The sequence below is a fragment of the Zingiber officinale genome, chromosome 1B, assembly GCF_018446385.1.
Source record: "Zingiber officinale cultivar Zhangliang chromosome 1B, Zo_v1.1, whole genome shotgun sequence".
NCBI lineage: Eukaryota > Viridiplantae > Streptophyta > Magnoliopsida > Zingiberales > Zingiberaceae > Zingiber > Zingiber officinale.
Window position 1 is genome coordinate 153,991,956 of NC_055986.1, and position 17,742 is coordinate 154,009,697.

The window sequence follows — 17,742 nt, forward strand, 5'->3', positions numbered from 1 at the left end:
TCAACCCTATTTGATCAAGTAGGAAGATTCAAATCTTCACGTCTTACTCCATGTTCTTGCTCTAGTTATGAGATATAACGGTATAGATGTTACAATGAGCAATTGTTGAATTACCTCCAAAGGACAATTGGAATGCATAATACGAAGGTAATCCATTTAATACCTTTAGAAAGTTCCTTACAATGGAGCCATGCATCCCAAGCAATCATTAATAGATGATAAAATAGATGATGATGAGGAAGATGAGGACTATCAAGAAGAAGAAGAATTTACCGGAGCATCCATTGACTTGAGATTGTTTGATGTGCAATGTATTGCATTATTTACCTTGGATTGGATTGAACTTCATAATACTCTTATATTTATATTTGTTAATTGTTATTATATTGTACTTATTGTTAGAACCTTCGGATAGCGGCTAGAGAGGGGGGGTGTGAATAGCCGATCTCAAATTATCGTTTCTTCCTACAATTTAGGTTAGCGCAGCGGAAATACAATGTAGAAACGAAAGTGGAGAAGATCAAACCTCAAACACGATGATGTAACGAGGTTCGGAGATGATACTCCTACTCCTCGGCATGTCCGTAAGGTGGACGAAGCCTATCAATCCGTCGGTGGATGAGACCCCGGAAAACCGGCTAACAACAACTCCTTCTGGGTGGAGAAACCTCGCCACAAACTCTTTTTCAACAGCAATAAAAGAGTACAAGATAGAGCAAGAAAACAAGAAGAATATGAATGTAACAACACTTTGCTTGCCTTCTTGTCGACTGGAGTTCGATGAAGCAACAACTTCACGATGCCAGCAGCAACTGATCAGCAAACCAGCCGAGGGAAGCTCACACGAAGCTTCAGAAACACAGAGCTCAGCAAAGCTCAGATCGCAAGAGTGAGGAAGAAGAAGAAGATACTGTAGAGGCCCTCCACCTCGATATATATCCTGTACTCGAAGAAGACAAAGAGCAACACAGAAATCTAGCCATTGTGTCTCAACGGCTAGGCCTGGACCGATCAGGCTCCAACCTGATCGGTCTGGGAGTCTTCTGATCGGTCTGTGGACCGATCAGGCCCTAGGCTGATCGGTCCCCAGACCGATCAACCAACTCTCTGTGAGAGTTGGCTTCGAAGCCTGATCGGTCTGTGGACCGATCAGGCTATAGGTGGATCGGTCCACAGACCGATCCCCCTACCTTCTTCTGCCTCCTGATCGTTTCCTGATCGGTCTGGTGACCGATCAGATACCTTACAGTGAGCCACTGTTTGGTTACTGATCGGTCACCTGACCGATCAAATAACCCATAGTATCACTGGATCGGTCTGCAGACCGATCCAATTTCTCAGCCTTAAACCTAAAGCCTTCCCGGTCTAGAGAACGAGCCACCGAGCCCTCTCTGACCTAGTCCAGAGAACGAGCTATCGAGCCCTCTCCAACTCTGTCTGGTCCAGAGAACGAGCTCCCGAGCCCTCTCTGACCTAGTCCGGAGAACGAGCTATCGAGCCCTCTCCGACTTCGTCCGGTCCAGAGAACGAGCTCCCGAGCCCTCTCTGACCTAGTCCGGAGAACGAGCTACCGAGCCCTCTCCGACTTCCACGTCCGGTCCAGAGAACGAGCTCCCGAGCCCTCTTTGACCTAGTCCGGAGAACGAGCTACCGAGCCCTCTCCGACTTCGTCCGGTCCAGAGAACGAGCTCCCGAGCCCTCTCTGACCTAGTCCGGAGAACGAGCTACCGAGCCCTCTCCGACTCCATCCAGTTCAGAGAACGAGCTACCGAGCCCTCTCTGACTTCCCATGCCAAGCTTCCATACTTGGACTTTTCCCCGTGCCAAGTTCCTGCTTGGTCTTTTCCCGTGCCAAGCTCCCTGCTTGGACTTTTCCGTGCCAAGTCTCCATACTTGGACTTTTCCGTGCCAAGTCTCCATACATGGGCTTTTCCCGTGCCAAGCTCCCTGCTTGGACTTTTCCGTGCCAAGTCTCCATACTTGGGCTTTTCCCGTGCCAAGCTCCCTGCTTGGACTTTTCCGTGCCAAGTCTCCATACTTGGACTTTTCCGTGCCAAGTCTCCATACTTGGACTTTTCCCGTGCCAAGTCTCCATACTTGGACTTTTCCCGAATCAGGTCAACTCAAGTCGGGTCAACCAGGTCAACCTTGACCAAAGGTTGCACCCACACTCCCAAGTTCCTATTCTTGTCAAACATCAAAATACAACTTCTCTATTCTTGTCAAACATCAAAATATACCTCGAGTCAGGTCAACTCGAGTCGGATCAACCAGGTCAACCTTGACCTAAGGTTGCACCAACAATCTCCCCCTTTTTGATGTTTGACAAAAACCATAATCAAGTTAGGTTAACCCGATAACCTAACTTAGGTTTTCCAATCAATGTTTTTCCTTGAACATTCTCCCCAAACTCCAATGTTCTTCCTTGAACATTCTCTAGACATTTTTCCCCCTTTTTGACACACATCAAAAAGAGTGAATCAAGGTTAAGAGTTTCTTCCTAATGAAAGTCCCATACCTTTCATTGAAACCCTTAATTTCCCCCTTGATACTAAAGACAATAATCAACTTAGTGATAATCCCATATCACTCATCTTGACGAGTAAAAACTCTCCCTAAAAGTCAACTCCTGCTTGACCAATAGGTAAAACTCCCCCTAAAGGTCAACTCTCCCTTGACCATTGCACCAACAATGCCTTGGAGAGTTTCAACCCTTTAGAATTCTAAAACACAACTTCCACAGCTGAAATTTCAGACAATCAGTCGAAGATCAGCATTTTGGCACGCTCTGATCGGTTACCAGACCGATCAGAACTCCTCTGGATCGGTCACCAGACCGATCAGACTTCCCTGGATCGGTCCAGTGACCGATCCACACTACTCTGGACCGATCAGGCTCTTCTCTGATCGGTCCACAACTCTCTGATAAGAGTTCTAAATTTTTTTCTTCCCGAAATTCAGAAACCCCTAAAAAATTACAGAAAATTTCAAAAATTGTAAAATTTTGAGAATACATTCCTCATAACATATATTATCATGGAAAAATAGTTTTCTATGAAAATAACTTCCATTTTCAAATCTTGATACAAAGTTCGAAAAACTTTGAAATAGCTCAAGGTTAATCCATCTTTGTATCAACTTGCTCAATGATGAATGCTATCACTAGAAAAGCTTCATCAAGGTTTTTCAAATCAATTTTGAAATGATTTTAAATCATTCAATTTAGGACCACAATCTTAGGGCTAAATGTACATGACTTGTACACAAGCTTTCCCTATGATCCTCAATTTAGAATTAGGCTCATCTAGGTACAAGAGCTATGCACCTTGATCCTAACTCATAATCCTAATATCTCACACACATCTAAGATGTATCAAACACATCCAAGTCAAATTTGATATGAGATATGGGTTTAGGTCATCTTAAGCTAAGTTCTCATGCATTTTCTAGACAACAATTTGATTTCCATATCAAATTGAGTTTTTATCCTTAAATCAATTTAATTGATCATAAATGCAAGAGATGATGACATGGCATAAAATAATATCATAAGTGAAAACATGTGTCAATGTCATGATGTCATGTCATAAAGTATGAAACTTAAATAAGGCATGACATATAACTAACCTAAGCATTATCATGACATTTCAAATGATAATAAATTAGATATGATGTCATGGCATGGCATATGACAAACAATATATGGCAAATAACATATAAAGGTATAGAAAATACCTAATTCTAGCTTTAGTTGCCATTTTTGATAATTTTGATCATTGTGCCATAAATTCTATATTCCTAAGTGTAATAGATCTAAAATCATATACTAAAGATTTTTAGATCACTATGTGCCAATTAGATTGACCCTAGAAAATTCCTCAAGTGTGGTTGACACATCCTAATCACCTTAGGAATAATTTTTAATTTCATTGTCAAGGCTTGATTACACCTTGAAAATTCCTAAAATGCCACCTTTTGCCATGAGTAGGTTAACTACCTATCCAATTAAGGTTGGCACACCCTAAACCATCTAGCGTGAAGGAATTATGCTCCTAGGAACCCAAAACCTATTTGAGCTCATTGGGTTCACTAAATATTCACTAGGGATGACTTCCCTAGCAACCCTCCTAATGACCCTCCTAGGCTTTAAAGTCTTGGTCATTTGGGACTCATCAAGATCAACTCTAGGGGTGCCTCCCCTTGTGACCTTGGTGATGGTCTTCCTAGCCCTAGGTCTTGTTCCATAATCGAATGGAACATTATGGTAAGTGGGCTTGACTACTTGAGACTTAGGTTTGTGACTCAAACCTCTCATGTCCTTGGGCTTTTGCTTTTGACCCTTAGACCCTAGAGTTGACTTCTCCAAATTCTTAAGAGTCTTTTCTAAGGTGTCAAGTCTTGACCTCAAGACTTGATTTTCCTTCTCTAATACCTCAAGTTTTAATTTGTCATTTTTCTTTGAGGTATTCCTAGGCATATGTCTAGTTGTTTTGGGATTCATATCTAGGTTTTCCTTAACCTTAGATGAGTTAATTCTAGGGTTGGCATTTCTAGTATTATCCTTACCTAGACTAACATGTTTGGCACCTAAGCACATGTATCGGTTTCTATGGTTATCATGCTTATCATCATTGGCAATTGCAATAAAACTACTAGCATGTTTCTTATTAGAATTGCAATAATGTGCCTTAAAGGGTACCTTAGGGTTTGCCTTAGCTCCCCCCATAGATGTGCTTGGTCTCTTGTCCTTGTGAGGTTGCCTCCCCCTCGGACATTGGCTCCTATAATGTCCTCTTTGCTTGCATTGGAAGCACACCACGTGCTCCTTGCCCTTGCGTATCGGGACTCCGGCTTCCTTGACTTTTGGTGCCGGTGGAGTCTTCCTAATGCTCTTTGGACATTTACTCTTGTAATGCCCATATTCCCTACACTCAAAGCACATTTTATGTAATTTACTTGAAATTAAGTTGCTTGAGTTACCTAGGGTTGAGGATGGATATAAGCTCTCTTCTTCATCCCTTCCGGAGGTAGAGACTTCTTCTTCTTGCTCCAATCTTGAAGAAGAACTCTTCTCCTCTTCTTCCTTAGATGTTGAGTAGCCCTCAACTTCTAATTCCATACCTCCATGATGTGAGCTACTTGGCTCACTTGACTCCTCTTCATGACTTGAATTGGAGCTCTCCTCATGGAACTTAGCCAAGTTGTTCTACAACTCCTTGGCATTGTTGTATCTACCTATCTTACACAAGATATCATTAGGTAATGAAAATTCAAAGATTTTCGTTACCTCGTCGTTGATTATGGATTGGTGGATTTGTTCCTTCGTCCACTTCTTCTTCTCGAGAGGTTCTCCTTCTTTATCCACCAGAGGAATAAAACCTACTTGTACACAATTCCAATTTTCAAGGTTAGTCATAAGAAAATACTTTATCCTTACCTTCCAATACGCGAAGTCGTCGCGATCGTAGAAGGGTGGAATCGTGATGTCTTCTCCGAGTCGATCCATTCTCTAGCTTGTGCTCCCCCGGGTGTTAATCCGACGAAGAGCAACCTTGCTCTGATACCACTTGTTAGAACCTTCGGATAGCGGCTAGAGAGGAGGGGTGTGAATAGCCGACCTCAAATTATCATTTCTTCCTACAATTTAGGTTAGCGCAGCGAAAAAACAATGTAGAAACGAAAGTGGAGAAGATCAAACCTCAAACACGATGATGTAACGAGGTTTGGAGATGATACTCCTACTCCTCGGCGTGTCCGTAAGGTGGACGAAGCCTATCAATCCGTCGGTGGATGAGACCCCGGAAAACCGGCTAACAACAACTCCTTCTGGGTGGAGAAACCTCGCCACAAACTCTTTTGCAACAGCAATAAAAGAGTACAAGATAGAGCAAGAAAACAAGAAGAATATGAATGTAACAACACTTTGCTTGCCTTCTTGTCGACTGGAGTTCGATGAAGTAACAACTTCACGATGCCAGCAGCAACTGATCAGCAAACCAGCCGAGGGAAGCTCACACGAAGCTTCAGAAACACAGAGCTCAGCAAAGCTCAGATCGCAAGAGTGAGGAAGAAGAAGAAGATACTGTAGAGGCCCTCCACCTCGATATATATCCTGTACTCGAAGAAGACAAAGAGCAACACAGAAATCTAGCCGTTGTGTCTCAACGGCTAGGCCTGGACCGATCAGGCTCCAACCTGATCGGTCTGGGAGTCTTCTGATCGGTCTGTGGACCGATCAGGCCCTAGGCTGATCGGTCCCCAGACCGATCAACCAACTCTCTGTGAGAGTTGACTTCAAAGCCTGATCGGTCTGTGGACCGATCAGGCTATAGGTGGATCAGTCCACAGACCGATCCCCCTACCTTCTTCTGCCTCCTGATCGTTTCCTGATCGGTCTGGTGACCGATCAGATACCTTACAGTGAGCCACTGTTTGGTTACTGATCGGTCACCTGACCGATCAGATAACCCATAGTATCACTGGATCGGTCTGCAGACCGATCCAATTTCCCAGCCTTAAAACTAAAGTCTTCCCGGTCTAGAGAACGAGCTACCGAGCCCTCTCTGACCTAGTCCAGAGAACGAGCTATCGAGCCCTCTCCAACTCTGTCTGGTCTAGAGAACGAGCTCCCGAGCCCTCTCTGACCTAGTCCGGAGAACGAGCTACCGAGCCCTCTCCGACTTCGTCCGGTCCAGAGAACGAGCTCCCGAGCCCTCTCTGACCTAGTCCGGAGAACGAGCTACCGAGCCCTCTCCGACTTCCACGTCCGGTCCAGAGAACGAGCTCCCGAGCCCTCTCTAACCTAGTCCGGACAACGAGCTACCGAGCCCTCTCCGACTTCGTCCGGTCCAGAGAACGAGCTCCCGAGCCCTCTCTGACCTAGTCCGGAGAACGAGCTACCGAGCCCTCTCCGACTCCATCCAGTTCAGAGAACGAGCTACCGAGCCCTCTCTGACTTCCCATGCCAAGCTTCCATACTTGGACTTTTCCCCGTGCCAAGCTCCATGCTTGGTCTTTTCCCGTGCCAAGCTCCCTGCTTGGACTTTTCCGTGCCAAGTCTCCATACTTGGACTTTTCCGTGCCAAGTCTCCATACTTGGGCTTTTCGCGTGCCAAGCTCCCTGCTTGGACTTTTCCGTGCCAAGTCTCCATACTTGGACTTTTCCGTGCCAAATCTCCATACTTGGACTTTTCCCGTGCCAAGTCTCCATACTTGGACTTTTCTCGAATCAGGTCAACTCAAGTCGGGTCAACCAGGTCAACCTTGACCAAAGGTTGCACCCACACTCCCAAGTTCATATTCTTGTCAAACATCAAAATACAACTTCTCTATTCTTGTCAAACATCAAAATATACCTCGAGTCAGGTCAACTCGAGTCGGGTCAACCAGGTCAACCTTGACCTAAGGTTGCACCAATACTTATCACGAGACAATACTAATTGTGTGTATATAAGAAACTTTATGCATAGAAGACACTTTATTGAATTTTCATTGACATAAAAAAGGCTTAGGGGGTATTTGGTTCTTTCCTAGGAATAGGAATCGGAATGAGAATCATTGTATTGTGGAATGAGAATGGGTATGAGCATGGACATCACTCTTAAAAGTAATGTTTGGTTAGTTGCATATTTTCTATCGGAATAAATCAAAATTTCCTTTTTTGCCCTTAAAGAAAAATAAGAGAAAAAATTAGATGTGAGAGAAAGATGAATGTAAGAGAAAAATATGATGAGAGAGAATGATGAGAGATAAAGTATGATGAGAGAGAAAATGTGATGAGAAAAAATAAAGAGAGAGAGAAAGTGTGATGAGAGAAAATGAGAAAAGAGAGTGTGATAGGAGAGAGCATGATGAGAGAAGATGAGAGAGAAAATATGATGTGAGAGAAAGTATGATGGGAGAGGATGAAAAGAGAGAAATATAATGAGAAAAAATGAGGAGAGAGTGTGTAATGAGAGAAAAAGTATGATGAGAAAGAAAGTATAATTAGAGAGAAAGTGTGATGAGAAAAAAAGAGAACCGTGAGTGTGATGAGAGAGATTGAGGAGAGAGAAAGTATGATGAGGGAGAAAGTATGATGAGAGAGAAAGTGTGTTGAGGAAAAAAAAGGAGGGAGTGTGACAAGAGAGATTGAGGAGAGAGAAAGTGTGATGAAAGTGAAAGTGTGATGAGAAAAAAAGAGAAAAGAAAGTATGATGAGAGAGATTGAGGAAAGAGAAAGTATGATAAGAAAAAAAGAAGAAAGAGATTGAGGAGAGAGAAAGTATGATGAGAAAAAAAAAAAGAAGAGAGTTCGATGGAAGAGATTGAGGAGAGAAAAAGTATGATGAGAGAGAAAGTGTAATGAGAAAAAAAAAGGAAAGAGAGTGTGATAGGAGAAATTAAGGTGAGAGAAAGTGTGTGATAAAATGATGAGAGAGAAAATATGATGAGAGAGAAGTGATATGAAAGAAAAAATAAATAAATATATTTTGATATTTGTTATTAAGGGAGAAAATTTTAGTTTTAGGTCAAGGGTATTTTTGAAATAAAGGAATATTTTGATTGATAAAAATAGAGTAATGACTCATTGAAGGGGAGGTATATGAGAATGAATTATTACTCAATTTCAAGGATTCATTCGTTTATTTGTATTCCTATTCCTATAATCCAAATATTAACAATGACAATCAATGATTCTCATTCTCATTCTCATTCCTCACTCCTATTTTTCTAAATTAAACGCCCCCTTAATCTCGTTCTAATCTACTAAAGGATTGAATACAGTCGCTCTGAAGCCTAGATTCTTGGTCATTGGATTCAAAGGCACGATATACTCATCGAGTGTCTTTGATCCTTTTGAATGGAAGCTAAACATCTTTCTTATACTCACCTTTCTAGCAAACATGAAAAAATTATTAATCCCTTGTATGTTTTATGTTTTGGCATTTGACAAACATGTTTAACTAAGCAATTTGTCTTCGATAAGTTGGTCAAATGTCTTTGGATCAAGCATAATGATGTGGATAACTATTTGACCGGGTAAAGCTTGGGAGTCTATTCTCAACTTGGAAACGCCTTCGTGTAGCTTGCTTGCATTTGACCTGTGTGACCGGTTCAATATCGCCAACTCCATCTGCAAGGCATGGATTTATGCGTCAACAAGATTTTTTAAAAAATATATAACAAAAGATGGAAATAAAAAAAAGGCAAACAAAAATAATTAATGCTCATTAATCTTACGGCTAAAATAAGCAAATACAAAATGCTGACGAATTGAGAAGAGGTGTCCCATTAATGGATACCATGCCTCAGGATATATAACCATTAATATTCAACCTAATTAAGTCGATGTAGTTGGTATTTACATGACTAGTTAATTCAATGAATTTTAGAATTAATTTTTGCAAAATATCCCTAACCTCTCCGTACAAATGATCATTGATTTATCTTATTAAAATGAGACTGTCTTAAAAGAACAGCTAAGGTGATAATTTCACCTTCCCGTTTTCCATGATTGTTTCAAATATAATGGGAGATGGCTTGGCACGTGACTGGGAGCCGGCGACTCGGCCCGCGTGGAATGACCATTTCTACATTCGCATCTTAAAACCCCCGCAGTTCTCCAACCATTCTCTCGCATCGCCTCTCTCTCTCTCTCTCTCTCTAACGCTGGAAGCCTCGCTATCTTCTCGACCAATGGATCGGGATCAAGAACCAGATGCCAAAGATCATGCGCCTCCGGCGGAGGTGGAGCCGGTGGAGGTCGCAGGCGAAGAGGGGATTGACGGAGAGAAGAATGAGTACCTGAAGGAGGAGGTGCAGGCCGTCTGTTGGCCCTCCCATCTTCCGCTTCCAGAGGCCCCGGATGGGCTTACCAAGGCGCGGTCCATCGGGCCAGACGAGGAGCGCCACCCCATCGACCGATCCGTCTCCCTCAACTCCACTTTCGGAGCCGTCGACGTTGCTGCGCTAGCTAAGTTTATCCGCGACAGGAGCAGCGTCTTCTCCGCCGCCATCGCGAAGCGGGTCTCCTCCTTGAAGGAGTCGCCGCCGGTCGACGGCAACAGCGGCCCTGCTGCACTCGTCACCGAGTTTCATCTCCCCGGCCTCAAGGTCGTAGTGCGGGTCAAAGGAGAGGACGAGCGGGCGGACGCAGAGGGTGAACCAAAAGGCTGTGAGATCAAGGGCCGGGTCAGCTTCTTCTCCCGCTCCGGCTGCCGTGACTGCGGCGCCGTCCGGTCGTTCTTCCGCGAACGTGGCATCCCTTATGTGGAGATCAACTTGGACGTGTTTCCGGAGCGGGATCGGGAGCTCGTGGAGCGGACGGGGAGCGCCGCCGTGCCAGCGATCTTCTTCAACGAGACGCTGCTTGGAGGACTAGTGGCGCTCAACTCGATGCGGAATAGCGGGGAGTTCGATCGGCGTTTGCAGAAGATGGCCGGCGGGCGGTGCCCGGAGACGGCGCCACGGGTTCCTGTTTACGGATTCGACGACGAGGAGGAACTGGAGAGGGAGCGGCCTGACGCGATGGTTGCGGCGGCGCGAATTCTTCGGCAGCGCCTCCCGATCCAGGACCGGATCACCAGGATGAAACTCGTCAAGAACTGCTTCACCGGCGCCGATATGGTCGAAGCCCTCATCGGCCACCTTGACTGCGGCCGTAAGAAGGTAAACCTCCCTACCCATCCCTCTCCTCTTCAATCCAATCCCATCCGTTCGATTAAAAAATCGCGGATAGGATGACGATCCAATCCGGGAAACGGACGCGAAGGAGAGGCACGTGCTAGAGGGCTGCCTCGTCCGGTCCGTTAGACGGCGGGTCCCATCGTCCGGTTTCTGGTACTTGGAAGTATATCAGTGGACAGGGGAGCTCGGTTGGCACTTAACGCGCCAGGCTCGGTGCTTCCGAGGTCCCTTCGACGGAGTGAATGTTTGCCTTTTAGTTGTAGAATCTGTGATGCCCACTGCTAGTAGATGTTATTTAGGGGCACTGTCCAAAGGATGCCCAGAACATCAAATTAGCTAAAAAATTTTTATTGAATTTCTCAAATCACATTAAAAATTGAGACCCCCGGACCCATCTACAGAAATCCCAAAAAACCTAGTCGTAGATGTTTAGCAAAGTTAAATAAAAAGAGGAAAACTAGATGATATTTGGGTGAAATGGGAGAGAGTATTTTGGAATTTTTACTTTAGAGAGGTACGCCTGTTGGACATTTATGAAACTACTTGTTCCCAATGATCAATTCCTAACTTTTAGAGTTTCTATTTAACTTTTTTTTTCATTTAAAGGAGAAGAGTAAGATGATTTAGATTATGTTGTATGTTAATTCATACCCTTTATTTAAAGAAAAATAAAAAAGGGGAAAATAACTTTCTTTTGCTAGAATATTTTTTCATCCATCTAACCTTAGGATCATGACACAAGTATTCTTGTTTTTAAGAGCTTTTGTAAGTACCTTAGTTTTTTTAGGAAAATAAAAATATAAATATCTTCAGTAACGACAGGTCCTCATCCAAATGTGAATACTTTTGTTCCATTTCATTTGCTTATTTCATAAGCAATATGGTTGACTATTCTTATGCGCATTTAATTTCTGGCTAGTACAATAACCCATCATTTCCTGACGTCTATATTAAAATCCACTTCATTACACCAGCCATTGAATTGGTCTATAATTTGACTTACTACAGGCGGTTGAGATTGGTAAAGAGCTTGCCAGGAAGCACTTCATACATCATGTATTCCGGTAAGCCTTATAATGAATGCATTTTTGTCAAACTAGATATTTATGTTGATTCAAAGTACCCTAGAGATTTATGTTGCACATGAAAGGAAGTTATTTTTGATCGGTTGCATGAGAATTAATTTCTACAGGGAGAATGACTTCGAGGATGGGAATAATCATTTCTACCGTTTCCTTGAGCATGAACCAGCAATTCCTAGATGCTTCAACTTCCGGGGATCAACAAATGATAATGAACCCAAGCCAATTCAAATTGTTGGCCAAAAGCTTACTAAGCTAATGCAAGCAATACTTGAAGCATATGCATCTGATGACAGATGCCATTTGGACTATGGTCGTATAGGTGCCAGTGAGGAGTTTCGAAGGTTTGTTGGTTCTTGGTCTTTCTGTTACACAATAATCACATTCGCAATGTTCTTTCATTGTTGCATTGTTAGATACTTAAGCCAAATTCCTGCTGAATCTGCATGATCAAAAATGAATCATTATGCTGCAGTCTCATGTGAAAATCTTCATTGCCTAAGTAGACCAAGGTGTTATTGCTCACAAAAGCAATAGGCGACTACTACTCTGAATTCATATTTTCTTGTGCTTTTCCTTAATTTTCCTTTGAAAATTATAAGTTTCATAGGCCTATTCCCATTGTCATATTCGGTTTCCCTCATTATCTTATGCCTTTCATCATTTGCATATTCACAATACGATCAATATGTTGCAGTTTCATGCAGAATCTTCAATCAATTGGTTTGATAGACCAAATTCTTGTAATTTAGAAAAGCAGTTGGGGACTATTATAGCACTTTTCATATTTTTTATGTCTTTTCCTTTAATTTTGTTCAATTGGGTGCTGAGAATATGATCAGTAGGCTGCAATCTTATGTTGAACTCTATAATCAACTGGTTCAACACACCAAGTTGCTGTCATTTAGAAAAGCATTAGATATATACTATTTCATATTCATATTAGGCTTAAAGATTACAAAACGAGTCACTGCTGGTATGTGTTTGCAGTTGCTCACTGAAAGAAGACTACATGTTGCCTTGTGATCTTGTTACACCTGATCTCGCTTGAATATTTGACTTCAATTAATACGTTTTAACTGTCAATTGGCAAGTTATTATTTATTATCTTTTTGTCTCTGAAGTTGAGTTGATCTTTTTATCTTATCTAAAGTTTTGTCAGACTATGTGATTGACTACAATTTTTGGCATATGATCGATTTTAAATTTACAGGTTATCTGGTTATAAAAGGCATAATCGACTAAACTATTTATGCTGAATTTTAATGCATTTTTATTGAATTTTCCTTTTACTGGTACTTTGTGCAGATATGTTAATCTAGTCCAAGATCTGCAACGGATTGATATTTTCAGCCTTTCAGCCGATGAGAAGATGGCTTTCTTCTTGAACTTGTATAATGCAATGGTCATCCATGCAATCATCAGGATTGGCCAACCAGGGATGATTGACAGGAGGGCCTTCTTTACTGACTTCCAGTATATAATCGGAGGCTATCCTTATTCGCTTTCCTCTATTAAGAATGGTATCCTCCGTTCAAACAGAAGGCAGCCTTACTCGTTAGTCAAGCCATTCAGTGCTGGTGACAAGAGGCTAGAGGTATTTGAATAGCTTCCTACTCATATTATTTATTCTTTGATGAGGAAGCCTGCTAAAATATCATCAATTCTTTCAGTTGGCTCCTGCCAAGGTGAATCCTTTGATCCATTTTGGCTTATGCAATGGAACCCATTCAAGTCCGAGCGTAAGGTTCTTCTCTGCCCAAGGGGTTGAAGTTGAACTTCGATATGCTGCAAGGGAGTTCTTTGTTCATGGTGGTGTGGAGGTGGATCTTGAGAAGAGGGTTGTCCATCTTAGCAGGATCTTCAAATGGTAAGTTTGCTTGATAGTTTCAGTTACTTACCAATCACAAACTAGCCAGATCCCTGCATGTATTATTAGGCTATTATTTGTATAGCTCATAAAATTACTCTAATTATTTCACCGGTGATCCAAGTATCCATGACTCACAATCCTGACGACAATCAAAATGATTTAAGTTTTATTCTCACTTACTCTATGAATAGAAATTTTTATTGGTAAGATAGAATTTACTCTCCCATGCTTAGTTTCCAGGCTCCATGTTAAAAGTAACCTTTGTTAGATTCTTATCACTTTCAGGGTTCTTAGTTGCCTAAGCATCAATGATGCTTCTCTATTTTACAGAAATAGACCTAATTAGGGAAAGGAAGGGGGCTTGGCGCAATGATAAAGTTGTTGTCGTGTGACCTAAAAGTCGTGGGATTGAGTCTCAGAGATAGTCTCTTACAGAGCAGGGTAAGACTCAGGACCGACATTGGTGGGAGCTTCATGTACCGAGCTGCCCTTTAGACCTAATTAGGGAAACAAAAATTCCTGAACCCACACATCGTGCTATCAACCTCAGATTGTATGTTTAATCTGTGAAAATGTCACCATAATGATTACACATGCTCCTTCTCAGTTCATTTGCTATCATGCACTACTTTCCAACTTTTGGGGATTTATTGACTTGGTCAAGGTTCATGATACAGGTATAGCTCAGACTTTGGACAAGAAAAAGATATCCTTGAGTGGATATTGAGCTACCTTGATGCAAGCAAAGCTGGCCTTTTGACTCATCTTCTGAACGATGGAGGTCCTATTAAAATATCCTACCAAAATTTTGATTGGTCCTTAAACTGTTGATGGCTCCTGATCATACATTGCCAATTCCCCACCAGCTTGATGTTTAAGAAGAAGATGCTGATAATGATTTATCACTTGAAGTCTCGCCTCGACAATGATTGGTTGCTTCTGGTGTATATATAAATAAAATAGGCACATGATTCATGTTTCACCATAAAGAGTTTGGCCAGTATCATTTCTTAGTATTTTTAATTTAACGGTGTAGGATCATGCAGCCCACTTGCTTCATGCCTCTCAAGAAAGCTGCAGTAGAGCATGTAAGAGTGCAGTATGATCTTTTATACAAATGTAGCTACATATCTTTTGTTACCTAGGTTTTTATATCTACCTTGTATGTTGCCTCAGTTTGTTGAATAAAATGTGATTTTTGTGGTTCCACAAATGGAGAAAAGTGCTTCTTTATGTGTGTGCAGTTGATTATTTTTGTTCGATATTGCTGCCTGACCTCGATCGGAACTAGTCCATGTCTTGCGCATCTGGGCAAAGTGAAATAAATATATTATAATTGGATCTACGAATAACAATATGAAAGAGCAATTCTAAATTTTATAATTGGAGCATGAAAGAAATATTACCCTGTCAAAATAGTGGGGTATGTGATGCTAGCAAAACCTCCTAATTCTAGTCCCTAGTTAACTCAACCAAATTACTAATGTGAACGTCTAGTCAACTGAATCATTGACTGCAGTCAAATTATGATTGAGTTTTTACCTTCGTTAAGCTTAACTGGAAGTCAAAACACATGCCACTTGTAACTCATGTCTCACTTTGAGGTTACCTGCTACGAGGCCCTTGCCTTCGACTACTCTTCATCTGCTAAGAAAATCTTGCTTTCGAGTCTTTCTCTGCCGTGAGGTTTTGCTTCCAAGTCTTTCTTATCTACCAGATATCAGAAATATTGACTTGATTAGACTATTTAAACTTTTTTAGTTGTCAAATGCTTAGTAAATTTTGATCTACTTAGATTGATTCTACTATATTTGTGATAACTTACTGATTATTTTACACTTACACACTCGACAAACTTTATTAGTAAATACAATATTAATCTAATTTTAATCCTTTTCACAAACACTAAAACTACCTAACCATATTTGACTATTTAGGATTACCTCAATATTATTGATCAATTATTTTGCACTGTATACTTTTCAAACTCTATTAATAAATATATATATATATTTTTTTTACAAATATCACCACTTGAAATATGATTGCCCTAATAAAGAATGCTAAATAATACTTTATCACTTATCAAGCATGAGAAAGTAATAGAAAACATATTATAATTATTATTTAGACTACAAATATGGATGTTCATTATAATCCCTTATCTAAAAATTTGACATTTTATTCCATAATAAATATTTTCTAAAAGTTATTGGTCAGGTTAATTTTATTTTGGTCCTTTACTAAATTTTATTGGAGCGCCAAAAATTCTTATATAATTTTTAAAAATTATGTTAAGAGTCTTAATAAATAACAATAAGAAGATTCATTTTCATGATCAACTAACTTTTAGTTAGAATTTAATTATATATATATATATATACACGAATTTGATATCTTGCGCGACAGTACGCGACTGTGCACGTCGCGCAGGATATCAGGTTTGAGCTTTGTTTTACTTTTTTTTTTAATTATTTTTTAAAATTTTGAATAATAAAATAATAAAATTTTATTTTTAAAGTTCTTGTTCCCCAATTGGGTTATAATTTATAAATTTTTTTTAAGATTTTACCTCTAAGATTCAGACTTCCCAATTGAATTATAGTATTTAGTAAAAAGAAAAATTAAAAATAAATTTAAATATTTATGGAGTATTGTAATGTATTTAGGGGATATATTCATGGATTATAGATTTATATAAGGAAATATTGATTTTTTAAAATTTAAAATCTAAAAAGATAATAGATATTGTATGTTATTTATTATTATTTACTATTATTTTTTTTAATTTTGAATTAAAAAATTAATTAAAATATTTTTTAAAGATTTTATTTTAGGATTGATGCTTCTTAATTGGGTTATAATTTTTAAGCTATTTTTTTTTTTAAATTTTACCTCTAGGGTTCAAACTTTCCAATTGAGTTATAGTATTTAGTAAAAAGAAAAATTAAAAACAAAATAAATTTAAATATTTATGGAGTATTGTAATGTGTTTAGGGGATATATTTATGTATTAAAGATTTATATAAACAAATATTTTTTTATATATATACATACATACACCATGGACGGCCGCTGAGGTGGCAAATCTGACTCGACATTTTTTTTTTTAAATACTCGCTTCCTTTCATAATTGAAATTAGATTCGTCGTAGCCTGTCCCTCACCGCTGTCCATCCCTCGCCGTCACCTTCTCATCTCTTCGCATGTCGTCGTCCTCTCATCTATTCCCTCACCACCGCCCGCCATTGGGTTACCCATGTGCTCCAATTTATTGATTTTTTTTCCCAATTCCTTTGCACTCACTTGTTTTGATTTTCTAAATCTAACATGTCCTAAGAATGGAATAAAATGTATGTGATGATCAGCTATATATTCTCCAAGTTGCTGATAAGTCAAAATTTGAAATAGAATTTGTATCACTAGAGAAGACATTTTTATTTTATAACCAATATGCATAAGAAGTCGAATTTAGCGCAAGAATAAGCAATAGTAAGAAAAATAAGAGGACAAGTTGTCTAGAAAATATTTGTATGCTTTAGAAAAAAAGTAGATTCACTACCTTAACGGCTCCCTAATGTCGACCCCATGAATATAGAGAGAGGTAAATACATGTACACAGGTATTAGGCGCATGGTGGGATAAACCCTAGGTCATCAGTTTTTGAGAATCAACCCTTGGTTTCTACATTAGAGATGTTATACACCCACTATCTGCGCTACTCTGAGAGTATATTTGTATGCTTTAAAGAAGGGCATATATATGATCAACAGAAAAAGGTGATCAACGAAAAAAAGAAAGAGCAAGTGACAAAGTTTAAACTGATTATAAGTTAAAAATTCCACTTATCAAGGAACAAACTTGACCTAAGTTGTCACTAACTTCATAGAAAGTCATAATCACTCTCGATCATTCAAAGGTGCATTTACTATGCTTACATCATAATGTTTTGGCAGCAAAGAGAACATTGATTCAACAGTTTTCAAATGTCAATGTGCCAACTTATCAACAAATATGATTATTGGAGATAGAGTATGGAGGGCCTGAGCATGTAGGTTGTACGGAAAGATATATTAGAAATTTTGAGAAAGAACTAAGGGATGAACAAAAAAGTATTAAT

The 17,742-nt window shown here is 40.1% G+C and overlaps 1 protein-coding gene across 1 annotated transcript; it reads left to right on the plus strand.

Moving 5' to 3' along the window:
* The first annotated feature begins 9,497 nt into the window (after positions 1-9,497).
* On the plus strand, positions 9,498-14,827 carry LOC121985509. The gene is made up of 6 exons (XM_042539013.1): positions 9,498-10,650; positions 11,677-11,732; positions 11,861-12,094; positions 13,059-13,347; positions 13,424-13,620; positions 14,301-14,827. The coding sequence occupies exons 1-6, from the start codon at positions 9,511-9,513 to the stop codon at positions 14,452-14,454; spliced, it is 2,070 nt and encodes a 689-aa protein (XP_042394947.1). The 5' UTR covers positions 9,498-9,510; the 3' UTR covers positions 14,455-14,827.
* Positions 14,828-17,742: the final 2,915 nt, after the last annotated feature.